The 24,192-nt window shown below is 37.3% G+C and overlaps 2 protein-coding genes across 2 annotated transcripts in view; both read right to left on the bottom strand.

Moving 5' to 3' along the window:
* Positions 1-3,168, bottom strand: LOC121506348 (mucin-2-like; the record flags this gene model as incomplete). Its single annotated transcript, XM_041782156.1, has 4 exons — positions 3,150-3,168; positions 2,482-2,661; positions 1,225-2,393; positions 1-1,032 (listed from the first exon to the last, which is right to left on the bottom strand). Coding segments are annotated over exons 1-4 (2,400 nt in total), but the record flags the coding sequence as incomplete, so codon positions are not given.
* A 5,530-nt stretch (positions 3,169-8,698) lies between these two features.
* The window catches only part of LOC121506270 (mucin-2-like), a 35,721-nt gene continuing 20,227 nt past the window's right edge, over positions 8,699-24,192 (bottom strand). The window contains exons 14-19 of the mRNA XM_041782035.1: positions 18,495-18,605; positions 17,347-17,520; positions 15,547-15,786; positions 11,196-11,352; positions 10,330-10,458; positions 8,699-8,850 (exon numbers count right to left, since the gene is read on the bottom strand). Of these exons, the coding sequence (XP_041637969.1) occupies positions 8,699-8,850; positions 10,330-10,458; positions 11,196-11,352; positions 15,547-15,786; positions 17,347-17,520; positions 18,495-18,605 (963 nt within the window). The remainder of the gene's footprint in view (positions 8,851-10,329; positions 10,459-11,195; positions 11,353-15,546; positions 15,787-17,346; positions 17,521-18,494; positions 18,606-24,192) is intronic.

The following is a 24,192-nucleotide window of genomic DNA, read 5'->3' as shown; positions in this document are numbered from 1 at the left end:
TGTGGTGGGTTTTTCAGTTGTTGTAGTTGTGGTGGGTTTCTCAGTTGTTGTAGTTGTGGTGGGTTTTTCAGTTGTTGTAGTTGTGGTGGGTTTTTCCGTTGTTGTAGTTGTGGTGGGTTTTTCAGTAGTTGTAGTTGGTTTTTCAGTAGTTGTAGTTGTGGTCGGTTTTTCAGTTGTTGTAGTTGTGGTGGGTTTTTCAGTTGTTGTAGTTGTGGTGGGTTTTTCAGTTGTTGTAGTTGTGGTGGGTTTTTCCGTTGTTGTAGTTGTGGTGGGTTTTTCCGTTGTTGTAGTTGTGGTGGGTTTTTCAGTAGTTGTAGTTGGTTTTTCAGTTGTTGTGGTAGTTGTGGTGGGTTTCTCAGTAGTTGTAGTTGTGGTGGGTTTTTCAGTTGTTGTTGTAGTTGTGGTGGGTTTCTCAGTTGTTGTAGTTGTGGTGGGTTTTTCAGTTGTTGTAGTTGTGGTGGGTTTTTCCGTTGTTGTAGTTGTGGTGGGTTTTTCAGTAGTTGTAGTTGGTTTTTCAGTTGTTGTAGTTGTGGTGGGTTTTTCAGTTGTTGTAGTTGTGGTGGGTTTCTCAGTTGTTGTAGTTGTGGTGGGTTTTTCAGTTGTTGTAGTTGTGGTGGGTTTTTCAGTTGTTGTAGTTGTGGTGGGTTTTTCAGTTGTTGTAGTTGTGGTGGGTTTCTCAGTAGTTGTAGTTGTGGTGGGTTTTTCAGTTGTTGTTGTAGTTGTGGTGGGTTTCTCAGTTGTTGTAGTTGTGGTGGGTTTTTCTGTTGTTGTAGTTGTGGTGGGTTTTTCCGTTGTTGTAGTTGTGGTGGGTTTTTCAGTAGTTGTAGTTGGTTTTTCAGTTGTTGTGGTAGTTGTGGTGGGTTTCTCAGTAGTTGTAGTTGTGGTGGGTTTTTCAGTTGTTGTTGTAGTTGTGGTGGGTTTCTCAGTTGTTGTAGTTGTGGTGGGTTTTTCAGTTGTTGTAGTTGTGGTGGGTTTCTCAGTAGTTGTAGTTGTGGTGGGTTTTTCAGTTGTTGTGGTAGTTGTGGTGGGTTTCTCAGTTGTTGTAGTTGTGGTGGGTTTTTCAGTTGTTGTTGTAGTCGTGGTGGGTTTCTCAGTTGTTGTAGTTGTGGTTGGTTTTTCAGTAGTTGTAGTTGTGGTAGTTGTGGAAACCTTAGTTGTGACATTAACTGTTACTGTTGTGTTAACTTGTGGTTTGGTAACAATGGTTGTACTGCCTGTAACTACAGGTGGTCCCGTAGTAGTTGTAGTTGTGGTGGGTTTCTCAGTTGTTGTAGTTGTGGTGGGTTTTTCAGTAGTGGTAGTTGTGGTGGGTTTTTCAGTTGTTGTAGTTGTGGTGGGTTTTTCAGTTGTTGTAGTCGTGGTGGGTTTCTCAGTTGTTGTAGTCGTGGTGGGTTTCTCAGTGGTTGTAGTTGTGGTGGGTTTTTCTGTTGTTGTAGTTGTGGTGGGTTTTTCAGTTGTAGTTGTGGTGGGTTTCTCAGTTGTTGTAGTTGTGGTGGGTTTCTCAGTTGTTGTAGTCGTGGTGGGTTTCTCAGTTGTTCTAGTTGTGGTGGGTTTTTCTGTTGTTGTAGTTGTGGTGGGTTTTTCAGTTGTAGTTGTGGTGGGTTTCTCAGTTGTTGTAGTTGTGGTGGGTTTTTCAGTAGTTGTAGTTGTGGTGGGTTTCTCAGTTGTGGTAGTTGTGGTTAGTTTTTCAGTAGTTGTAGTTGTGGTGGGTTTTTCCGTTGTTGTAGTTGTGGTGGGTTTTTCTGTTGTTGTAGTTGTGGTGGGTTTTTCAGTTGTTGTAGTTGTGGTGGGTTTTTCTGTTGTAGTTGTGGTGGGTTTCTCAGTTGTTGTAGTTGTGGTGGGTTTTTCAGTTGTTGTAGTTGTGGTGGGTTTTTCAGTGGTTGTAGTTGTGGTGGGTTTTTCAGTTGTTGTAGTTGTGGTGGGTTTTTCAGTTGTTGTAGTTGTGGTGGGTTTTTCAGTGGTTGTAGTTGTGGTGGGTTTTTCAGTAGTTGTAGTTGTGGTGGGTTTTTCCGTAGTTGTAGTTGTGGTGGGTTTTTCAGTTGTTGTAGTTGTGGTGGGTTTTTTAGTCGTTTCAGTGGTCTCAGTCTCTTCTGTTTCTGTTGTTTCCTCAGTTGTGCTTGTAAATGAAGTAGTAGTGGTTGACGTTTGGGTGGTTTCTGTTGTTGTGGTCGGTGTTTCGGTGGTAGTTGTGGTTGGTATTTCGGTGGTAGTTGTGGTTGATGTTTCAGTGGTAGTTGTGGTTGATGTTTCAGTGGTAGTTGTGGTTGGTATTTCGGTGGTAGTTGTGGTCGGTGTTTCGGTGGTAGTTGTGGTTGGTGTTTCTGTGGTAGCTGTGGTTGTTGTTTCTCTGGTTGTTGTGGTTGTTGTTTCTGTGGTGGTTGTAATTGTTGTCTCTACAGGTTAAATAAAGTATCCGTTTTTGTTTTTGTTTAATAAAAATATGAAATAATGTCACTGATAATGCTGAGAAGATTTTTATACCTGTAGTTGATGTGCTGAATATGAAGGGGGTAGTTGTGGTAGTTTCGCAAAGGTAGGCTTTAACTTCTATTGTGTCATTGACTCCACACACAGCTTCTATGCAGTGGCCTGCACCATCAGTAGTGGTGTATACCACATCCCCATAGTCAAAGAATTTTCCATTGTAGATGCAGTAACATTCTGTAAGTGAGAACATCACATTTTCAGTTCATCATATTTTACATCATTTATTATTAATGAATTAATATTATATTGCAAACGTGTGTGTACTTGAAGATGGAAAATAAAAGTGCGAGAGATGAAGATGTAATGATTATGATTAACCATCACTTTTATAGTGACCTAAAATATCTAGTTCGTCAGTATGGTTACTATGTGCAGAAAATGTTCAGAAAGTTCTTAATAATCATTTTAAATAAATTTACCGAGTTCTACATTAAAAAAACAACACAAATAAAATTAGCAGCACAAGGCACTATGCTCTTTGTCTGTAAAAAACATTTAATTCTACTATATTAAAAATAAACGTGAAACTTTATCAAGTTTGCATTATCAAGGGTACTTTGATAATAAGGTTGTCAAAATACTTTGACACTATTTAAATCCACATGCTTTAAATGACACAGTTTCTGTTTGGTTTTATTTCAAAGGACAGAAAATATTTTTACTTTCAAAACAGGGTTTCATTTTCCCTATGTTAAATATGAACAAACATCACATTAAAATGTAACTGCCTGCCAGCTTGTGAAGTCAGCTAATTATGTCTATTCTTATTTCAACTAGGGCTGGACAATTAATCACAAATTAGATTAAATTGCAATTTGGCCTGCTGGAATTTTCAAATCACAGAAGTTGCAATATTTCTTTAACCTGAAATTTGAGTCAAATACAGGTTTAAAACTTTTTTTTGCAGCAAAGATGTTTTGCATTATGCAATCATTCAAGACCCAATTTTTAGAATAATCTACAAAAAATCTTACTTTGTTCATTGTTTTACACTCTTTCTGATTAAAAAAGATCATTCCCTTCAATACGGTAGTTCATATCCAATCTGCAATAAAAGTCAAAACCATCACAATTAGATATTTTTTTCCAAACTGTTCAGCCCTACTTTTATCCAATATTGTGTTGGTTATAATATAAAATGATTTATTGCTTGTGTTGATGGGAAATACATAAGATGAAGAACTTAAGGATAATCGCAATCACAATACTGGGGGAAAAAATCACAATTAGATTATTTTCCCAAATCATTCAGCCCTAATTTTAACATCAATATTTTTAATTAAGGGGACTTGCTACAAAGTTTAGGATTGCTTTTCATAATGATCTGAGCAGAAAAGGAGCAGCTAAAGCCAACAAGTGCAAGTTAGAGTACTCATGGTGTTGTTGTTTTTTTTCATTTCAAGGCAACATTCAAAGGTGTGTGATGTGTGGCACAGAAGATAGCAGAGACAGACAGCAAAGTTTCCTGTCCTGAAAAGAGTAAACAAGCCCACGTAGCATGCTGTCTAGACATTATTTACAGTCATACATTAGCACGGTTCTTGCTTTTAGTCTTGATGAAATTTTAACATTGCTAGCACTAAGACCAGTAACAATATCATTCCAAGTGAGAGAATGATCAACACAAATTGAAGAATAGACACATGCAGTAGATAATCAGTCTATGTTTATCTACTTACCATGCTTATCGAACTTGCAGGATGGTCCTTTGTAGGTGCAGACACTTTAAAATAGAATACATCTTAGTTATCACCCATTGTCTTCCTACTTGGAAAATCACTTTTAGAGCAACACCATCCTTTAAACAGCAATTTCCAAAATGTCTGGACATTTGACAGAATACAGTGATATACAAATCTGAATTGTATATCACACATTCTGAATCTGATGCCTGCAAAATGTTTCCAAAACAGTTGGAAAAAGGGGCAAGAGAAGACAGTGAAAATTGTGTAATTGAAAAGAAATCCACAGGTAAGTAATTCAACAGGTGATAGGTCGACCGAGGACCAATGCTGATTATCAGTATTTCATCAGGCTGAAGCAGAAAGGAAAATGAAATCTCTCTGTTTAAATTAAGATTTTGAATAGGTTTGAAAAGGTATAGATGATGCTCTCCCCTCTGGTCTACAAAAGAATACAACAAACCACCTCCAGCTCATTCAAAATTCCTAGAAAGAGTACTGAGTAAGACCAGAAGGAGAGCACACATTACTCCTATCAGAAAGTCCTTGCACTGGTTGCCTGTTAGTTTCTGTATTGATTTTAAAATGATTTTATTGGTTTATAGAGCACTACATGGCCTTGCCCCTGACTACCGTTGAGAGATGGCTGTAGTCTATGAACCTGGAGGGACCCTCACATCCTCTGGTCCTTCTCTCTTGGCTATTCCACAGAGCAGAACTAAAAAGTATGGTGAATCTTCATTCAGCTTTTACGCTCCAAGGCAGTGGAACAGCCTGCCAGAGGAGCTGAGAATATGGAGATTTTAAACGCAAGCTAAAAACTCATTTATTCATTCTGGCTTTTATGTAGTACTTTATCATTTTATGACTATACATGCTATCACAATCATTGTTCTATTTTCATCTCTTATTCACATTTAAAATCTTAATTTAGGGTTTTTAGGCTTTTATTTAACTCCAGTTATGATCATCTATGATTTCATGTCCAGTTTTATAGGCTTTGAATTATTTGGAATGTTAAATCTTTTATAGCCTTGTTTCATCATTATCATTATTTTTTACACTCATTTTACACTCATTCTGTAAATTATTTCCTTTACTGCTTTGTCTTTTTCTTTCTCTTTTTAATCATCCATCTTTTTAATTATTTTAGCAAATTACTTTTTGTGTGCATTAGTCCCTAAACCGTTTTACCATTTTACCTTTTGTGCAATCCTGAAAAGCACTTTGAACTAGGGCTGAACGATTTTGGAAAATATTCTAATTGCAATTTTTCCCCCAATATTGCAATTGCGATTTAATATGCAATTATTCCTTAACTTTCTTTTATTCCTAAACAAGAGCTGAACAATTCTTTGAAAGTGTCTAATTTTGATAATTTTGACTTGAATTTTGATTTTTGTATTGCAAATTGGATAAGAATTGTTGTTGCATTGAAGGGTTTTTGTCATTCTTATATTTTATAAGAAAAAAAGTACAAAAATGCAAAAGGTAGGATTTTTTTTTGACTATTCTAAAATAAATGGCACCTGAATGATTGTATATGCCATGCATAACATCTCTGCTGTAAAACAAAGTTTAAAACTGGTATTTTCACCGAATTCCAGGCCAAAGAAATATTGCATTTTTTTTGCGATTTGAAAATTGCAGCAGGCCATATTGCGATTTAATCTAACTTTTGATTAATTTCCCAGACCTACGTTGCACTGCATTGAATTTATTTGAAAGGAGCTATATAAATAAAGTTTGATTGATTGAATAAGTACAACAGAATTAAAGGTGCAGTGTGTAATATTTAGCCTATTAGCATTTAGCAAAACAAGCTTGGTTAAAATGAAACATAACATTTATAAGTAGATTGATCCAAATTAGTGTTGACATCTGATAACACATTTTTTTAATTTATGTTTTAAATTAACTCACAATAAGCCTTTTATTCATACATAGGGAGGGTCCCCTCTAAGGACCCTGCCATCTTGGATTTTTGCATTTTGCCTGTTTCTATGGCACCATAGAAGGAACCAAATAACAGTTAACGGTACAATGTGTAGAATTTGGCTGCATTTCGCCGAACAGAAACGGTGTACATGGGATATAATGTTTATATATCTATGTGAAGTATGTTGAAATAAGTGCACAATCATCCCCTTTAAACTTTCGTTTTCTTTTTACAAAATTAGAAAAAACTTTTTAAATTTACATTACCGCGGGTCGCCCTCACGGAGGCTGCCATATTGAACCGCCATGTTGTCTACGGCAACGTTTTGGGGACAGAAAGAGCGAAACGCGATTTTTAAATACGAACCTGCCCGCCGGTCCTGAAAGCTACCTGGAAGGCAGGTGGAGAAGAAGACTGACCTATAATCTATAAAAATTATGGTTACAAAAAGGAATGAATAAACCCTCACCTCGTCACTGCTGTAAATGATGTCCGGCTCACGATCCTTTTTGGTCTTCACAGGCTCTCGTCGCCTAGTGATGTGACGTTTTGGTAACAGATCGGCTCATTCTAAAATCTGAACGCTGGTGTCGCTAAAATGCCAAATTCTACACATTGTCCCTTTAAGCATGTACTGATTTTGAAACTTCACTGGTTCCCACAGTTATCACCAGAGAAATGAGCATCACACTCCAGAATTGACTGTTAGATGTTGATAGTCCCAATTTTACACACTGCACCTTTAAATCTCACAGATGGTAAAAGTGACACTCATTATTATGAAGCTGTTTAGGTAGACTCTCATTTTATATTTAACCTGAATCAGCGAGGTAAATATCTACAAAGTCATATAAAAACTAGAATAAAAAGCAGTACATTTGCCGCCTAACTCTGGCGTATTATTAACAAGAAGTATCAGTCATCTACCTCAAATATATTCTGACAGTTCTTGAGTATCCTAAATATGATTTGCTGTGGATCAACAGATGCTTCAGGACATTTCAGCACTGTTACCATAACAGGAAAGCTACTCTAACATGTTAAGTGCCACAGTCTATCAATTTTTGGTCAATTCAATCAATTCAAAAGTCAAGGTTTTAGACTTGTACCTACTCTTTGAATTCCGTATTTGTGGCATAATATAATGTAAATTCAAGCTGAATGTCAGTCCATCATGTTCAACCCTCTGTGCAGAGCCCAAGCCGCTGACATGATGGAGAGTGATAGCTGGAGCTGGCTCAAAGAATACAGCGTACAGGTGGGTGTCATATTTAAGAGGAGCGCTGCCGCAAACAAACCTCTAGTGCAGTGGTACTCAACCTTTTTCTACCCAAGAACCACAATGTCTTAAAAATACTTCTGCGAGAGCCACAATCCAAAACTGGGGATGTGATGATCAGTCTAACCATAGTTGAAATGAAACAATGAATTGGTAGATTATTGTGTTGTTAAATGGGATGAAACAGACTACATAAAAATGTCTGTATAGTGTCAGAGGAAAGTATGATTCACGGATGATAAGCATATGTTTTTATTTATGTAAGTTCCACCTGGACTAAAGTCTGTTTAAAATATCAGAATGTGCCGACTCATTATTATTGCTTGTAGCTAAAAGGGGAGGGGCCTCATATTTGTCGTTGCCCTAGGCCTCCAAATGGCTAAAACCAGCCCTGCCTCACACCTGCAACTCAGAAATCGTTCTTCCCAGCCAGTTTGTTGCTTTCATTTTTCTGTTTCTGTCCTTTTGACGATATTTATTATGAGTACATTTAAGATCAAATAAAACACCCAAGTTTGGACAAGTTTTACTCAATTTTACATTATTTGAAAGTGTGATCCATGTGTGCATAAAAACACAACAGAGCTGTGTTTGAACCTAACCTCAGGTGGTAGAAATGTTTTTTTTTCACTTGAATAAAAATAAAATAAATAAAATGAAAAAATAAAATGAAATTCTGTAAGTAATGATTTTGGTCACATCCTACCAAGGCGTATCTTAAAGTTAATAAAAATACATATGCACAGTTGTAGCTGAAGTTGAAAAGGACATGTTTTATACTCAGTATCTTGAGGTTACTTCTGGCAGCACTCGCTAGCCACGCTTCAAAACAACGCAGTGCATTGTAGGTAGACTGTTGCTAGGCTACGTGGAGTGTTGCATTCATGGTCTGAAATACTGTTGGAATTTATGAAAACTTGCAAAACAGGCTGCCATCTGCATCTCTTGCATGACCACAGGCTGGGCCACTTGGGGGTTGGTTCTGGGCTGTATGTGGCCCCCGGGCCGCTAATTGAAAAGGCCTGCTCTAGACTCTGGACTCAGTCCTAGATTCCTCTAGACTCTGGTCTCCCTTCATCTGTCTAGACCTGTAGTAGGAGCTCTGCAGGACTAAGTCATTAGTGATCATAGCCCATCGGTGTAGAAATGTTCTGATGACAACTGCAGTGTGCAGTGCCACCTAGAGCTTTAATCCCAGTCACATTGATTTATAACTACTGCTCTTCACTTCCTGCCTCACATCATTAAGATCATGTGACTGCAAACAACCAATAAGACAATTCATTTCAAAACTGATTCCATGGAAGGGGCTTACCAGGTGTAGCAGTTGTCTGCAGGCATTTTTTCCCCAACTTTGTAATGTAGGCCCAGGAAATCGTAGCAGCCACATTCTTCCAATGTAACGCACTTCATGGAATCTTCATCAAAGTATGGGTGGGAAGGAGGACAGTGTGGATAGCAGCCTGCAAAACAATCATTGGAACTTGAAAAATCTTAACAGAAATACAACTGCATGCAGAACAGTTGGCAGGTCATCTTATTTTTGCAACCTTCATTTTCACAAGCTTAAGTCAAGAAAACACCCCAAAACAGTCCATATCAGGCAGGCACTATTTACCAACAGCAGCGACTGCTGTTAAAGGAACTGAAATGTTATATATAGTGCTGCATCATCTAGCATTTTAACTATCTTTGTGCAACCTGAAGATGAGCATTTTCCCCATTTGCTGTAATGAATCAAAATGCTTTCAGGATTTTTTTAAAAGGGGGAAAATAAATCAATGTAGAGTAAAGGTGGCCTTACACCTAAAAATGTTTCCTCCAATTTCAAAGTCGCAGACTAAATTCCAAAGTCAGAGTCCAATCATGGAAGTCTTGTTAAAGTCGCAGGGTGCTCCTGTTGTTTCAGTCGTTAGGTGTAAGACTTGATTTTAGCTGTTTTAAAGCGGTCTTTCTTCAGTCTTGGCGTTACGATAATATCAAACGTGTTTGAGATTGTTGTACGTCTTTAGTCTGGGCAGATGCTAACTGTGTTTTTGTCAGTGACGCGACCGTTGTCCACGACCAGTGAGAGCCAGTGTTGTGCGTAAGTACATTAAATAACTTCATTCTTCACAACATGAATGTGAGCGTAGATCAGTCTAGAGCCGCTGAATGTCTACTCAGAACTCAAGAGATCAAGAAACGTTTCAGCTCAGCGCTGCAGTCAGATCTCTGCTCCTGTGTGTTTGTCTTTCAGTTCATTCCAGGCTGACATGACAGGACCAATAAACCACCACTGGGATTTTCAAAGTAAAAGCCCTATCAGTTTGTTTCTGTGGTGAGATGGCTCACGTTTTCGTACGGTGCTTTTATTCTGAAGTGTTTCCGAGATAGTTTCCTGCTTGTTGCAGTACCATGCAAAGGAGCCAGATGAGGTGGTTCGGGCACACTGTAAGGATGCCTCCCAGACGTCTCCCTGGGGAGGTGTTTCAGGCATGTCCATCAGGAAGGAGACCCCAGGGCAGACCCAGGACAGGCTGGAGAGATTACATCTCTTGGCTGGCCTTGGTATCCTCCCTGAGGAGCTGGTGGAAGTGGCCGGGGAGAGAAGTGTCTGAGCTTCTCTGCTGAGACTGTTGCCCCCCCCAACCCGGACCCGGAGTGGAAGAAGATGGATGGATGGGTATTGATACTGTATTTAAAAATACTGATACAGTATCGCATCAATATTTTTGAACACCCCTAACTAATAGACTAAACACTATGGATAATAAATAGATAATTTAATATTGTGGATGATTAATAGCATACATGTGGAGAACATGAAAGCTCCACACAGAAAGGCTCTGTCTGACTGGTATTCAAACCAGGAACCCTCCTGCTGTGAGGCATTTCCATAAAGCTCTCTAAACAATGTCTGGTTAAGAAGAAGAAGAAGTTTGAAGATCTGACTTAAGTACCTTCCAGAGAATTGGAGGCAATGGGGCATTTTCCCAGTGGATTTCTACATGTCTTCATGCAGGGAGCTCCACAAGGCTTGTAATGCCACTCACATTCGTCTGGGGAGTTGTAGTAGTCACAGAATATCGCTGCAAGAGAGAAAAGCAAAAATATCTGGTCAAAAGTTTGGGTGCAACATGATATGAATCCAGAAGTATGAATGTGATTCCATTGAGGATATGCACTGATGTCACTTCTCTAGAAATCCTCATGGTCAGGCTGAGGTGTAGCCCCTACATAGTTGGGCATTTTTGGGTTTTGGCCTTTCATACACACACAAACAGTGCTTAGGTAACCGAAACACCCCAACCTGGTCCGAAGTCTGAAACCCTTGGGGTAGCATTTTCCTGATGTTCAGAAGGCGTGTTCTAAAGATAGATTTCATATTTTGTTTCCAGTTATTACTGAGCATGCTCCACACAAGTAGGATGCACACCTTCTCCACAGTTTAATAACAGATCATTACTGACATATTCAATGTCTTTTATGGAACAGAGAACTAAGGGATGTAAAGATTTAGCTGATTTACACGTCCTCCTCTATGTGTTCTCACATTCTCAGACGTCCACATGTAGGCTAGTAAAACAACACGTTTGGCGTTTTTAGGTAACTGAGGACACACCGTTTGGAAAACTCTCTCTTGAACATGCATTATTTATGACGGTGTGTGCTGTTGACTTCTTTGCCATAAAGATCTCCATCTCAATGGGTCCTTATCTGGGTAAACATCATCCAGGACTGCCAACCGTGACATCATGTGCATACCCTCTTTTACCCCATAATGCCCCTCCCTCCTCATTCCCTGGTTCAGATCACTTCAACTCACGGCAGAGGTTTGGATTTCTCCATCTCACGCAGGTTCCAGCTTCAGCGCAAGCCCTTGCATAGGCCGCCACAGCTGTGCAGAAGCACTCACAGTCCCCACCAGTGTCGCACGAACAAGAGTCACTTACACAGTTATCAAAGTATTCCGAGGGATCGACCTTGAACACATAGAAGTGGGCTTTTAGCAGTATATTAAAGGAGGCATTTATACTTTTCAATTTCCATTTTAGGCATTTGGATACCAAGATGACGTCTGAAAGCTCATGGCTACACATGCAGTCTACCAGCAGAGCCTCTTTAACGGCTTTTCTCTCTTATTTTGGCATAAACATGCTATTAATGTACACACAGATGTCACCACATCTTTTGGATACTGGTTGGATTGCAATGACAACTCAGTTTAGGATAGGATACACAGAATCAGATTGGGGCAGGACTCCTGGCCCAAACAGCAAGGTCCAAGGCCTTCAAAAAGCCCTAAAGTGTCATCATAATGCTATCTGAAAAAGGTGGGAAAATGGGTAAAAAGTGACATTTAATTGCAAAAGGCAACTTAAATGGAACGAGAAGTGGCAAAAAAAAGCAAACACTGGGGGTAGAGTGGCAAAAAGGGCAGAAAGTGGCAAAAATGGGTGAGAAATTGAAAAAAATTAGGTACAGGTGGCAAAAATGGTCCAAGTGTGGCAAAAAATGAGTAAAAAGTGACTTAAATTGAATGTCTTGTTTTAAATGTCCTTACAGGATGTACAAAATTTGTAGTGGTAGTGGTCTACCGACCTCCAAATGCTCTTCCATCTGCAACTGCAAACTTAACAGGGATACTTTCAAAGTTTCTGAATTCTGAATTATTAGTTATGGGAGACTTAAATCTGGACTGGTTATCATCTGCTTCTGATGATCTTAAGTCAGTGTGCAACGACTGCAATCTCACACAGTTGATCAATGAACCTACTAGACCCAATAAGAAAAACCCAGCAAAACCAACTCTCATTGATGTCATTCTGACAAACAGCCCACATAAATTTTTACTCAGTGGAGTATTTCCACAGGACATCAGTGACCACTGCCCTGTTGCATGCATTAGAAATGAAAAGTCCATCAAAGATCCAGACCCAGCTCTGAAGCACCTTTGCACTATTTTTTAATCCAATTTTAAACAAGCATGCCCCGACCAAGACAATTAGGGTGAGAAACTGTTCTAATACCTGGTTTAACAACACATTATCTGATAATTATACATTTGAGACAAGGCATGGAAACACGCCAGAGAGACTGGCTTAGACAGTGATTGGCAGATGTTTGGAAAGCTAAGAAACAAATGTTCTCTCCTCATTAAAAATCCAAATCCAAATTTTTCATTTCACTACCTACTTCTGCCGAACACAACCCATCTAAATTTTGGAAAACTGTAAATTCTCTCAAATCAAACACTGCTTCATCCTTTCTTTCTCAAATTGTCACAGAGAATGGTCCTCTATCAAATAAGCTAGAGCTGGCTGGTATCTTTAACCATCACTTCTTAACAGCTGGAAACACCTTTGTGGATCTCAGTAATACTAACCATTCTTCTATAACCCCACAATACAATCATGCCAGCCAGAGTCATCATGGAGCCTTTTTTTCCTTTAGAGAGTTTACTGAAGAGGAGGTGCTCAACTCATTACTCTCCTTAAATATTAAAAAATCGACAGGAGAAGACCAACTCTCCCGCAGTTTCCTAAGACTGGCTGCCCCTTTAATCTAAACCAATAACCCATGTTTTTTAATCGGACCCTTCGGACTGGCATCATACCTGAGATATGGAAAGCAGCACACGTTTTACCTCTTTTCAAAGGGGGAGACCCAGATGAAATCAACAACTACCGGCCCATCTCCAAACTTTCCTGTCTTGAAAAAGTATTAGAATCATTGGTTAATCATCAGCTGCACACCTACCTAGCTTCAAATGACATTCTCTCTCCCAATCAGTCGGGGTTCAGATCAGGTCAATTCAATTCAATTTCAGCAGCATCTCTTGTCATAAATGACATTATCACTTCAATTGATAAAGGTAAGAAATGTGTTGCCCTGTTTGTTGATCTGTCAAAAGCCTTTAATATGGTTGACCATTCTCTGTTGTGTAAACATTCTAAAATTGGTGTTGATGAGACTGCATGTACCTGGTTTAAAAATTATTTTACAAATTGGACTCAAGCAATTGTTGCAGACAGCGTAAGGTCTACCTTTAAGGTGATCAGCAAAGGAGTTCCCCCAGGGATCAATTTTGGGTCCGCTTTAATTCACATTATATATTAATGGCATCGCAGGAAAATTACAATACTGTAAGGTTTATCTTTATGCGGACGATACAATACTGTACTCAACACCTTCACACAGTCAAGCTTTGTCCCAGCTACAGTCTGATTTTAATGTATTCCAACAGGCACTAACTGATCTTAAACTAATGCTAAACCCCATTAAGACCAAATGTATGATTTTCTCCAGGCAGACCACTGACAATCCTGATGCCACCTTGTACACTTTGAATAATGTAAAAATTGATTGCGTTCATCAGTTCAAATATTTGAGTATATAGCTAGATCAAGATCTGTCCTTTAAGTCTCATATCTCAAATTTAATTAAGAAACTAAGACCACAACAACAAGTCCTGCCTGTCTTTGAGAAACAGAAAAGAGATTGTCCAGTCGACTATACTGCCAGTTTTAGATTATGGAGACATCCTCTACACACATGCAGCTGCTTCTGTTTTGAAGCCATTAGATGCCATATATCACTGTCCTCTTTGTTTTAATACTGGTGATAGTTTTTGTACACATCACTGTGACCTGTTTCAGTCGATTGGCTGGCCCTCGTTAAGTCAGCGTAGAGAACAGCACAGTATCTTGTTTATTTACAGAGCATGTGTTGGTAAACTCCCTTCCTGCCTGACTTGTCTCTTATCTATGAACATTTAAACCCATACTACCAGATCTCAGAGTTGGATCACTTTAAAAACACCAAGATTTAGAACCAAATGGGGTAGGACTGCTTTTAGTGTTGCTGCACCCATTATGTGGAATAATTTTCAATTGACAGCTATATTGACCTCTTTGGTATCATACAGTGTTTTTAAAGAGCTTGTGTCTGAACTGTATAAGGAAGGTGACTGAAGCTGCTTTAAATTGTGATTCATAAACCAGGGCATGTGTTTACAAACTGTATATGTGTTTATGAATGTATTTGTAACCGTTTTAACCATGTACACATATTTGTTTTTAATTCTGTATTGTATTGTATTGCTGCAGGGCACCCCTGGAAAAGAGACCTTGGTCTCAGTGGATTTTCCCCTGCTAAAATAAAGGATAAATTAAAAAAAATAAATAAATAAATGGGCAAAAATCAGAAACAAGGTGGAAAAATGGGAATTAAGTGGAATTTCATTGCAAAAGGCAGCTTGATAGGTGAGAAGTGGCAAAAACAGGCAAAAGGGGGCAAACAATTGCAAAAAGCAGGATGAAAGTGTCAAAAATGGGTGAAAAGTGACAAAAAGAAGGGGCAAAAATGGGCAAAAAGCAGCAAACACTGGGGGAAAAGTGGAAAAACAGGAGGAGAAAGTGGCAAAAATGGGTGAGAAGTGGTTAAAAATGAGTTACAGGTGGCAAAAATGGTCCAAAAGTGGCAAAAAATTTGTGAAAAGTGACTAAAATGGGCAAAAATCAGCAAAAGGGTGTGAAAATAGGCATAATACATCAAAGAGTGACAAATTAGGATATTGGTAGCATTTAATTGCAAAATACAGCTTTAATGGGCAAAAAGTGACAAGAGGCAAAAAGGGGCAAAAAAATGCAAAAAGCAGGATAAAAGTGTCAAAAGAAGTGTCAAAAATGGGAATAATGTTTCCAATTAAGACATAAAAGAGCCACAAATCATCACAAATGAGCCACATGTGGCCAAAATGGTATCAAACAAAGAGCCATTTGAGCCAAATAATCCAGATTTCCAAAGACAAAAAAAAAACATCACAGTCAGCTGACGGGCAGTTTTTAATTTGAGCCAGTAAGTGTTAGCATCTCCACAAACAATCCAATCCAGATAAAGACATCCAAGACCAACTCTGAATGTGGTCTAAGCTTGCTGATATCTAACCATTTTCAGTCCACATCGACTTATTCTTCACATTAAGGATAACCACTTGGTATTTAAATGCCCAAAACAAAAGTGAGAGCATGTTTACAAAAGGTTGAAAAAGGTCAAATAAAGGTTTACATGAAGTAGGACAAGTAATTTTGGTCACACTGACCCATCATGCATCATCTTGGATCTTACCAAAAGTGGTTGGTCAGGACCACTGAGCTTACTGTCACCATAGTTACCTCTGAATGGCAGGACTGGAAGGTGACACTGTTGATGATGCTACAATGTTTCTTGGCCCAGGACGCCCGGGAGGGTTTGAGGATACAAGGATCAGGGATGAAAGGTGGACTAGGGCAGCTGGACAAAGCCTTCCAACTATCACCGAATGTCTGAGACTCTCCAAGGACGTCTCCAGAGGGGGATAAGTAGTCATTCTGACTGTTGTCATCGTAGTTTCCACAAAGACCACACACCCTGCCCTAAGATGGAGGAGAAAAAAAAGAGCGGTGACCTTTGTAAAAGATGACTTCTACAGAATTTACCTGTTGTCAAAAAGATTATTGAGACATACCAGGCTCTGGAAGGGGGATCTACTTGGTGGAATGTGGACAGTAAAAATAGCTAAAATTTCTGTTATGAAGATCAGTTGTTTAGAAGCTGAGGAAGATTAACAAAAATAAACAAAAATGGGTGGAAAAAAAGTCATGTATAATATTTTTGTAGCCTAATGTATGAAATTAGCAATGTGGTCCAAAGGGACACACAAACAGGTGTAAAATTGAAGTGGTGCATGAAGGTTACAAAGTTGTTAATTCACTAGGAGAAAGTTTAAAAAATCTCAAATTTTGAAATAAAATGTAAAAAAAATTATAAATTTCCAGCATTAAAAATCAAATATTTAAAATAAACCAAACTGAAACAGTGGTTGGATATTTCAACTTTCAGATGTTATAATCTCATATATATATATATATATATGCATAAACAATGCTTAACAAATTTATTAGACCAACACCCAATGTAAGGTCTCTGCCACAGATGCCCTAAATTAACAGCATTGGTAATTACCAAAATCATTTTTGATGTTTCTGCAATGGTTAATACACCAATATGTAGAAGCTCTTTAACCCAAATGATATTTTTAATGCTAAAATATTATTACTATTGTTATCCATCAATTTTCACATTTACTGATTTAAAAAAAACCCTGAAAAAATAGTAAAGCACATTATCATTTCTTGATTAATATGTCAAATTATAATTATTTACTGTCATTCCTGAACAGAAAAATGAGTTTTAGTGCTTGAATGTTATGTTTGATTCATTTCTGACTTCTCAGAGAAGCCCAGTGAGCCGGCTCAGATTTGGGTGAATTCAGTTTGAAATTCCTCATTCCTGTTCAAAATGGTAAAACGGGAAGAGCTGATTGAAAATGAAAGAGTCCGCATTAAAGCACTTCATGATGCTTGACTGTCTTTGAGACAAATATGACAGGTGGTCTAATAAATTTGTTGAGCACTGTATATATATATATATATATATATATATATATATGGCTTTAAAATCTAAAAAAAGTTTTGATTCATGTACATTTATGGTTTTTAAAGTAAAAAAAAAAACAAGTTTTGGTTCATATACATTTATGGTTTTTAAAGTTAAAAAATCTTAAAATCTTTTTTTTTTTTTTTTGGTGAATTAATGACTTTTTAAACTTGAGGATTTTTTTTTCTTGAAAATTAACGGATCCTTTTTATAGTTCTTTTCTTGAGTGGCCCTTATACACTGTCATAATAACGTATCGTTTACACATCGATCTTTTTTTCAAGAGCAAGTGTCTGTAGGCCTGTTAAGTTGGGATTATAATAGAAAACAATTGAAATTGGGGTGTTCTTTTTCCAAGTGGGTCCTGGCGGGGTCTTAGCTTTACTTATACGCGAATAGGGAGGTCCTAAGGAAAATAATGTTGGGAACCACTGTCTTACAGTTCTGAGAGCCAGAAAGATTCAAATTCTTGGTTTGTTGTGAGTCAGGATAATTACCATGAACTTTGATGTAGCCCGGATGTAGAGAGTGGTCTTCTCGTCCCACATCAGGCTGATTCCATTCAACAGTGTTACCACCTGGAAATTACCACTCCTGTATATATGCACTTTGTGGTCAAGCACTCCATGGGCCACGTGGAAGCTGCCATCACTGAGCTCGAATTGCATTCCCTGTTGGTATCAAAAATCAAATAAGTTATACCGCATTTCGTTAGAACAATGTATTTTTGTGGAGACATCATCTTGAGGTAACCAGTAAAGGTTGCCCTCAAATTCCAAATACTCCATAGGTGTATTTTCAGTGAAGCCTGCAGCCAAAACACATCAATTCACATGCAGTTCATGGCTCATGCAGGGATGTCAGGAGGATTCAGAACGGGCAGGCTTAAGAGCGACTGTAGGGCTCAGACCTGTGCTTCAAAGTCAAGTTTTCCCTCAGCAGGAGAAGAGTGTGGAGCTCTTTTAGCAGCAGTGACAGATACATCTCTGTAGAATACCCCTCTCTCTCTCTGGACTCTGTGAACTGATCCCTGGTCAGGTGAAATAGCTCTGACTGGGCCACTCCAGAAGGTGTATTTTTCTTCTGTTGAAACCATTCTGTTGTTGACTTACTTCTGTGCTTTGGGTCGCTTTCCTGTTGCATTGCCCATCCTCTGTTGAGCTGCAGTTGCAGGGCAGACTGCCTTAAGTTCTCCTGCAAAATGTCTTGATAAACTTTGGAATTCATTTTTCCGCTGATGATAGGACTCTGTCTGGGCCCTGAGGCAGCAAAGCAGCCCCAAACCGTGATGCCTCCTCCACTATACTTCACAGCTGGGATGAGGTCTTGATGTTAGTGTGCCTTTTTTCTCCACACATAGTGTTGTGTTTCTTCCAAAAAACTACATTTTGGTTTCATCTGTCCACAGAATATTTTGCCAGAATTGCTGTGGAAAAACCAGTCAGCTGCTTGCTAACGTGTTAGCTAAGTCAACCAGGAGTTGGCTCAGGAGTAACTAGCTGAAAGGGGACATATAAAGGGGGCATAATGCCACCTCACAGAGTCGGGACGTACTTCCATCAATAGATGGATTCTTGAGGAAAATAGTCCATCTAAATATCCTAATTGAGCTTGTTTGACTTCATTCTCTGTGAAAAGTATTTACCAGGTAGAAGACTTTGATGATCTTTGAGCAGGCTGTTCCCAAGCTTCCGCATTCAACACTCTCTGTGATAATCTGGAAACTTCCTTTATTCTTATCTCCATTGCAGGAGTCCTAAAGATGACACAGACACAGGATGCATGTCTAAAAATTGTTATAGCCATAAAATATAAAAAAAAACCATAATCTTAATTACAAACCAGGCCAAAGAGACATAGCCCCTTTGATTAGGAAGAACCTCCCATGTGTGAAAACCCCAGCTGTAAGAGACTAAGCTAGGGTTTTAATGAGAGAGCCCTTATTTAACTTTTTATTCAGTATTTGATTTGTTCATTGAATATTTGAGTATGTGCAAATCAAGCAACTGGATCCACTTTATTTTGCATTCATAAGGATTATGTCAGATAACATTAAAATATTAATCAAAGCAACTGAAAAGTACATTTTGAAAGATTAGTGCCCAACTTTGAGAATGGACTTCATCTGATTGGGTCTTTCTAGAACGCAGCAAAGTTATTAATTATTAATCGTCAATAATAGGTCATCTTTTCTTACAGTGGCTGTTGTGACAGAACAAATTTGAAACACACTGCTTGTGTTCTTCTATTCTTACCATGGAAATGCTGGATGACCGTGACTGTTCAGCTGGAAATATCAGCCTATATCAGCTGTACATATCAGTCTATATCACCTGTAAATATCAGTCTATATCACCTGTAAATATCAGTCTATATCACCTGTATTTATCAGTCTATATCAGCTGGAAATATCAGTCTATATCAGTTGAATATATATCAGTCTATATCAGCTGGAAATATCAGTCTATATCAGCTGAATATATATCAGTCTATATCAGCTGGAAATATCAGTCTATATCAGCTGTACATATCAGTCTTTATCAGCTGGAAATATCAGTCTATATCAGCTGTACATATCAGTCTATATCAGCTGGAAATATCAGTCTATATCAGCTGTAAATATCAGTCTATATAAGCTGGAAATATCAGTCTATATCAGATGAATATATATCAGTCTATTTCACCTGTAAATATCAGTGTATATCAGCTGTAAATATCAGTCTATATCAGCTGGAAATATCAGTCTATATCAGCTGTAAATATCAGTCTATATAAGCTGGAAATATCAGTCTATATCAGATGAATATATATCAGTCTATTTCACATGTAAATATCAGTCTATATCAGCTGTAAATATCAGTCTATATCAGCTGGAAATATCAGTCTTTATCAGCTGTACATATCAATCTATATCAGCTGGAAATATCAGTCTATATCAGATGAATATATATCAGTCTATTTCACCTGTAAATATCAGTCTATATCAGCTGTAAATATCAGTCTATATAAGCTGGAAATATCAGTCTATATAAGCTGGAAATATCAGTCTATATCAGCTGTACATATCAGTCTATATCAGCTGGAAATATCAGTCTATATCAGCTGAATATATACCAGTCTATTTCAGCTGTAAATATCAGTCTATATCAGCTGTAAATATGAGTCTATATCAGCTGTACATGTCAGTCTTTATCAGCTGGAAATATCAGTCTATATCAGCTGTACATATCAGTCTATATCAGCTGGAAATATCAGTCTATATCAGATGAATATATATCAGTCTATATCAGCTGTAAATATCAGTCTATATCAGCTGGAAATATCAGTCTATATCAGCTGTAAATATCAGTCTATATAAGCTGGAAATATCAGTCTATATCAGATGAATATATATCAGTCTATATCAGCTGTAAATATCAGTCTATATCAGCTGTAAATATCAGTCTATATCAGCTGGAAATATCAGTCTTTATCAGCTGTACATATCAATCTATATCAACTGGAAATATCAGTCTATATCAGCTGAATATATACCAGTCTATTTCACCTGTAAATATCAGTCTATATCAGCTGTAAATATCAGTCTATATAAGCTGGAAATATCAGTCTATATAAGCTGGAAATATCAGTCTATATCAGCTGTACATATCAGTCTATATCAGCTGGAAATATCAGTCTATATCAGCTGAATATATACCAGTCTATTTCAGCTGTAAATATCAGTCTATATCAGCTGTAAATATCAGTCTATATCAGCTAGAAATATCAGTCTATATCAGCTGTACATATCAGTTCACATCAGCTGGAAATATCAGTCTATATCAGCTGTACATATCAGTCTATATCAGCTGTAAATATCAGTCTATATCAGCTGGAAATATCAGTCTTTATCAGCTGTAAATATCAGCCTTGATCAGCTGTAAAAATCAGCCCACATCAGCTGTAAATATCAGTCTTTATAAGCTGAAAACAGTCTATATCAGCTGTACATATCAGTCTATATCAGCTGGAAATATCAGTCTATATCAGCTGGAAATATCAGTCTATATCAGCTGAATATATATCAGTCTATTTCACATGTAAATATCAGTCTATATCAGCTGTAAATATCAGTCTATATAAGCTGACAATATCAGTCTATATCAGCTGTAAATATCAGTCTATATAAGCTGGAAATATCAGTCTATATCAGATGAATATATATCAGTGTATTTCACATGTAAATATCAGTCTATATCAGCTGTAAATATCAGTCTATATCAGCTGGAAATATCAGTCTATATAAGCTGGAAATATCAGTCTATATCAGCTGTACATATCAGTCTATATCAGCTGGAAATATCAGTCTATATCAGCTGAATATATATAAGCCTATTGCACCTGTAAATATCAGTCTATATCAGCTGTAAATATCAGTCTATATCAGCTTGAAATATCAGTCTATATCAGCTGGACATATCAGTCCACATCAGCTGGAAATATCAGTCTATATCAGCTGGAAATATCAGTCTATATCAGCTGTACATATCAGTCTATATCAGCTGTAAATATCAGTCTTTATCAGCTGTAAATATCAGCCTTGATCAGCTGTAAATATCAGCCCACATCAGCTGTAAATATCAGTCTATATAAGCTGAAAACAGTCAATATCAGCTGTACATATCAGTCTATATCAGCTGGAAATATCAGTCTATATCAGCTGTACATATCAGTCTATATCAGCTGGAAATATCAGTCTATATCAGCTGTACATATCAGTCTATATCAGCTGTAAATATCAGTCTATATCAGCTGGAAATAGCAGTCTTTATCAGCTGTACATATCAATCTATATCAGCTGGAAATATCAGTCTATATCAGATGAATATATATCAGTCTATTTCACCTGTAAATATCAGTCTATATCAGCTTGAAATATCAGTCTATATCAGCTGTACATATCAGTCTATATCAGCTGGAAATATCAGTCTTTATCAGCTGAATATATATCAGTCTATTTCACCTGTAAATATCAGTCTATATCAGCTGTAAATATCAGTCTATATCAGCTGGAAATATCAGTCTATATCAGCTGGACATATCAGTCCACATCAGCTGGAAATGTCAGTCTATATCAGCTGTACATATCAGTCTATATCAGCTGGAAATATCAGTCTATATCAGCTGTACATGTCAGTCTATATCAGCTGTAAATATCAGTCTATATCAGCTGTAAATATCAGTCTTTATCAGCTGTAAATATCAGCCTTGATCAGCTGTAAATATCAGCCCACATCAGCTGGAAATATCAGTCTATATCAGCTGTAAATATCAGTCTATATAAGCTGGAAATATCAGTCTATATCAGATGAATATATATCAGTCTATTTCACATGTAAATATCAGTCTATATCAGCTGTAAATATCAGTCTATATCAGCTGGAAATATCAGTCTTTATCAGCTGTACATATCAATCTATATCAGCTGGAAATATCAGTCTATATCAGATGAATATATATCAGTCTATTTCACCTGTAAATATCAGTCTATATCAGCTGTAAATATCAGTATATATAAGCTGGAAATATCAGTCTATATAAGCTGGAAATATCAGTCTATATCAGCTGTACATATCAGTCTATATCAGCTGGAAATATCAGTCTATATCAGCTGAATATATACCAGTCTATTTCAGCTGTAAATATCAGTCTATATCAGCTGTAAATATCAGTCTATATCAGCTGGAAATATCAGTCTATATCAGCTGTACATATCAGTTCACATCAGCTGGAAATATCAGTCTATATCAGCTGTAAATATCAGTCTATATCAGCTGTAAATATCAGTCTATATCAGCTGGAAATATCAGTCTTTATCAGCTGTAAATATCAGCCTTGATCAGCTGTAAAAATCAGCCCACATCAGCTGTAAATATCAGTCTTTATAAGCTGAAAACAGTCTATATCAGCTGTACATATCAGTCTATATCAGCTGGAAATTTCAGTCTATATCAGCTGGACATATCAGTCTATATCAGCTGAATATATATCAGTCTATTTCACATGTAAATATCAGTCTATATCAGCTGTAAATATCAGTCTATATCAGCTGGAAATATCAGTCTATATCAGCTGAATATATATCAGTCTATATCAGCTGGAAATATCAGTCTATATCAGCTGTACATATCAGTCTATATCAACTGGAAATATCAGTCTATATCAGCTGTACATATCAGTCTATATCAGCTGTAAATATCAGTCTATATCAGCTGGAAATAGCAGTCTTTATCCGCTGTACATATCAATCTATATCAGCTGGAAATATCAGTCTATATCAGATGAATATATATCAGTCTATTTCACCTGTAAATATCAGTCTATATCAGCTGTAAATATCAGTCTATATAAGCTGGAAATATCAGTCTATATCAGCTGTAAATATCAGTCTATATCAGCTGTACATATCAGTCTATATCAGCTGGAAATATCAGTCTTTATCAGCTGTACATATCAATCTATATCAGCTGTAAATATCAGTCTATATCAGCTGTAAATATCAGTCTATATCAGCTGGAAATATCAGTCTATATCAGCTGGACATATCAGTCCACATCAGCTGGAAATGTCAGTCTATATCAGCTGTACATATCAGTCTATATCAGCTGTAAATATCAGTCTATATCAGCTGTACATGTCAGTCTATATCAGCTGTAAATATCAGTCTATATCAGCTGTAAATATCAGCCTTTATCAGCTGTAAATATCAGCCTTGATCAGCTGTAAATATCAGCCCACATCAGCTGGAAATATCAGTCTATATCAGCTGTAAATATCAGTCTATATAAGCTGGAAATATCAGTCTATATCAGATGAATATATATCAGTCTATTTCACATGTAAATATCAGTCTATATCAGCTGTAAATATCAGTCTATATCAGCTGGAAATAGCAGTCTTTATCAGCTGTACATATCAATCTATATCAGCTGGAAATATCAGTCTATATCAGATGAATATATATCAGTCTATTTCACCTGTAAATATCAGTCTATATAAGCTGGAAATATCAGTCTATATCAGCTGTAAATATCAGTCTATATCAGCTGTACATATCAGTCTATATCAGCTGGAAATATCAGTCTATATCAGCTGAATATATATCAGTCTATTTCACCTGTAAATATCAGTCTATATCAGCTGTAAATATCAGTCTATATCAGCTGGAAATATCAGTCTATATCAGCTGGACATATCAGTCCACATCAGCTGGAAATGTCAGTCTATATCAGCTGTACATATCAGTCTATATCAGCTGGAAATATCAGTCTATATCAGCTGTACATGTCAGTCTTTATCAGCTG

Source organism: Cheilinus undulatus, linkage group 1, assembly GCF_018320785.1.
Source record: "Cheilinus undulatus linkage group 1, ASM1832078v1, whole genome shotgun sequence".
Classification (NCBI taxonomy): Eukaryota; Metazoa; Chordata; class Actinopteri; order Labriformes; family Labridae; genus Cheilinus; species Cheilinus undulatus.
Note: the sequence above shows the minus strand (reverse complement) of the source record. Positions and strands in the feature narration are given on the sequence as shown.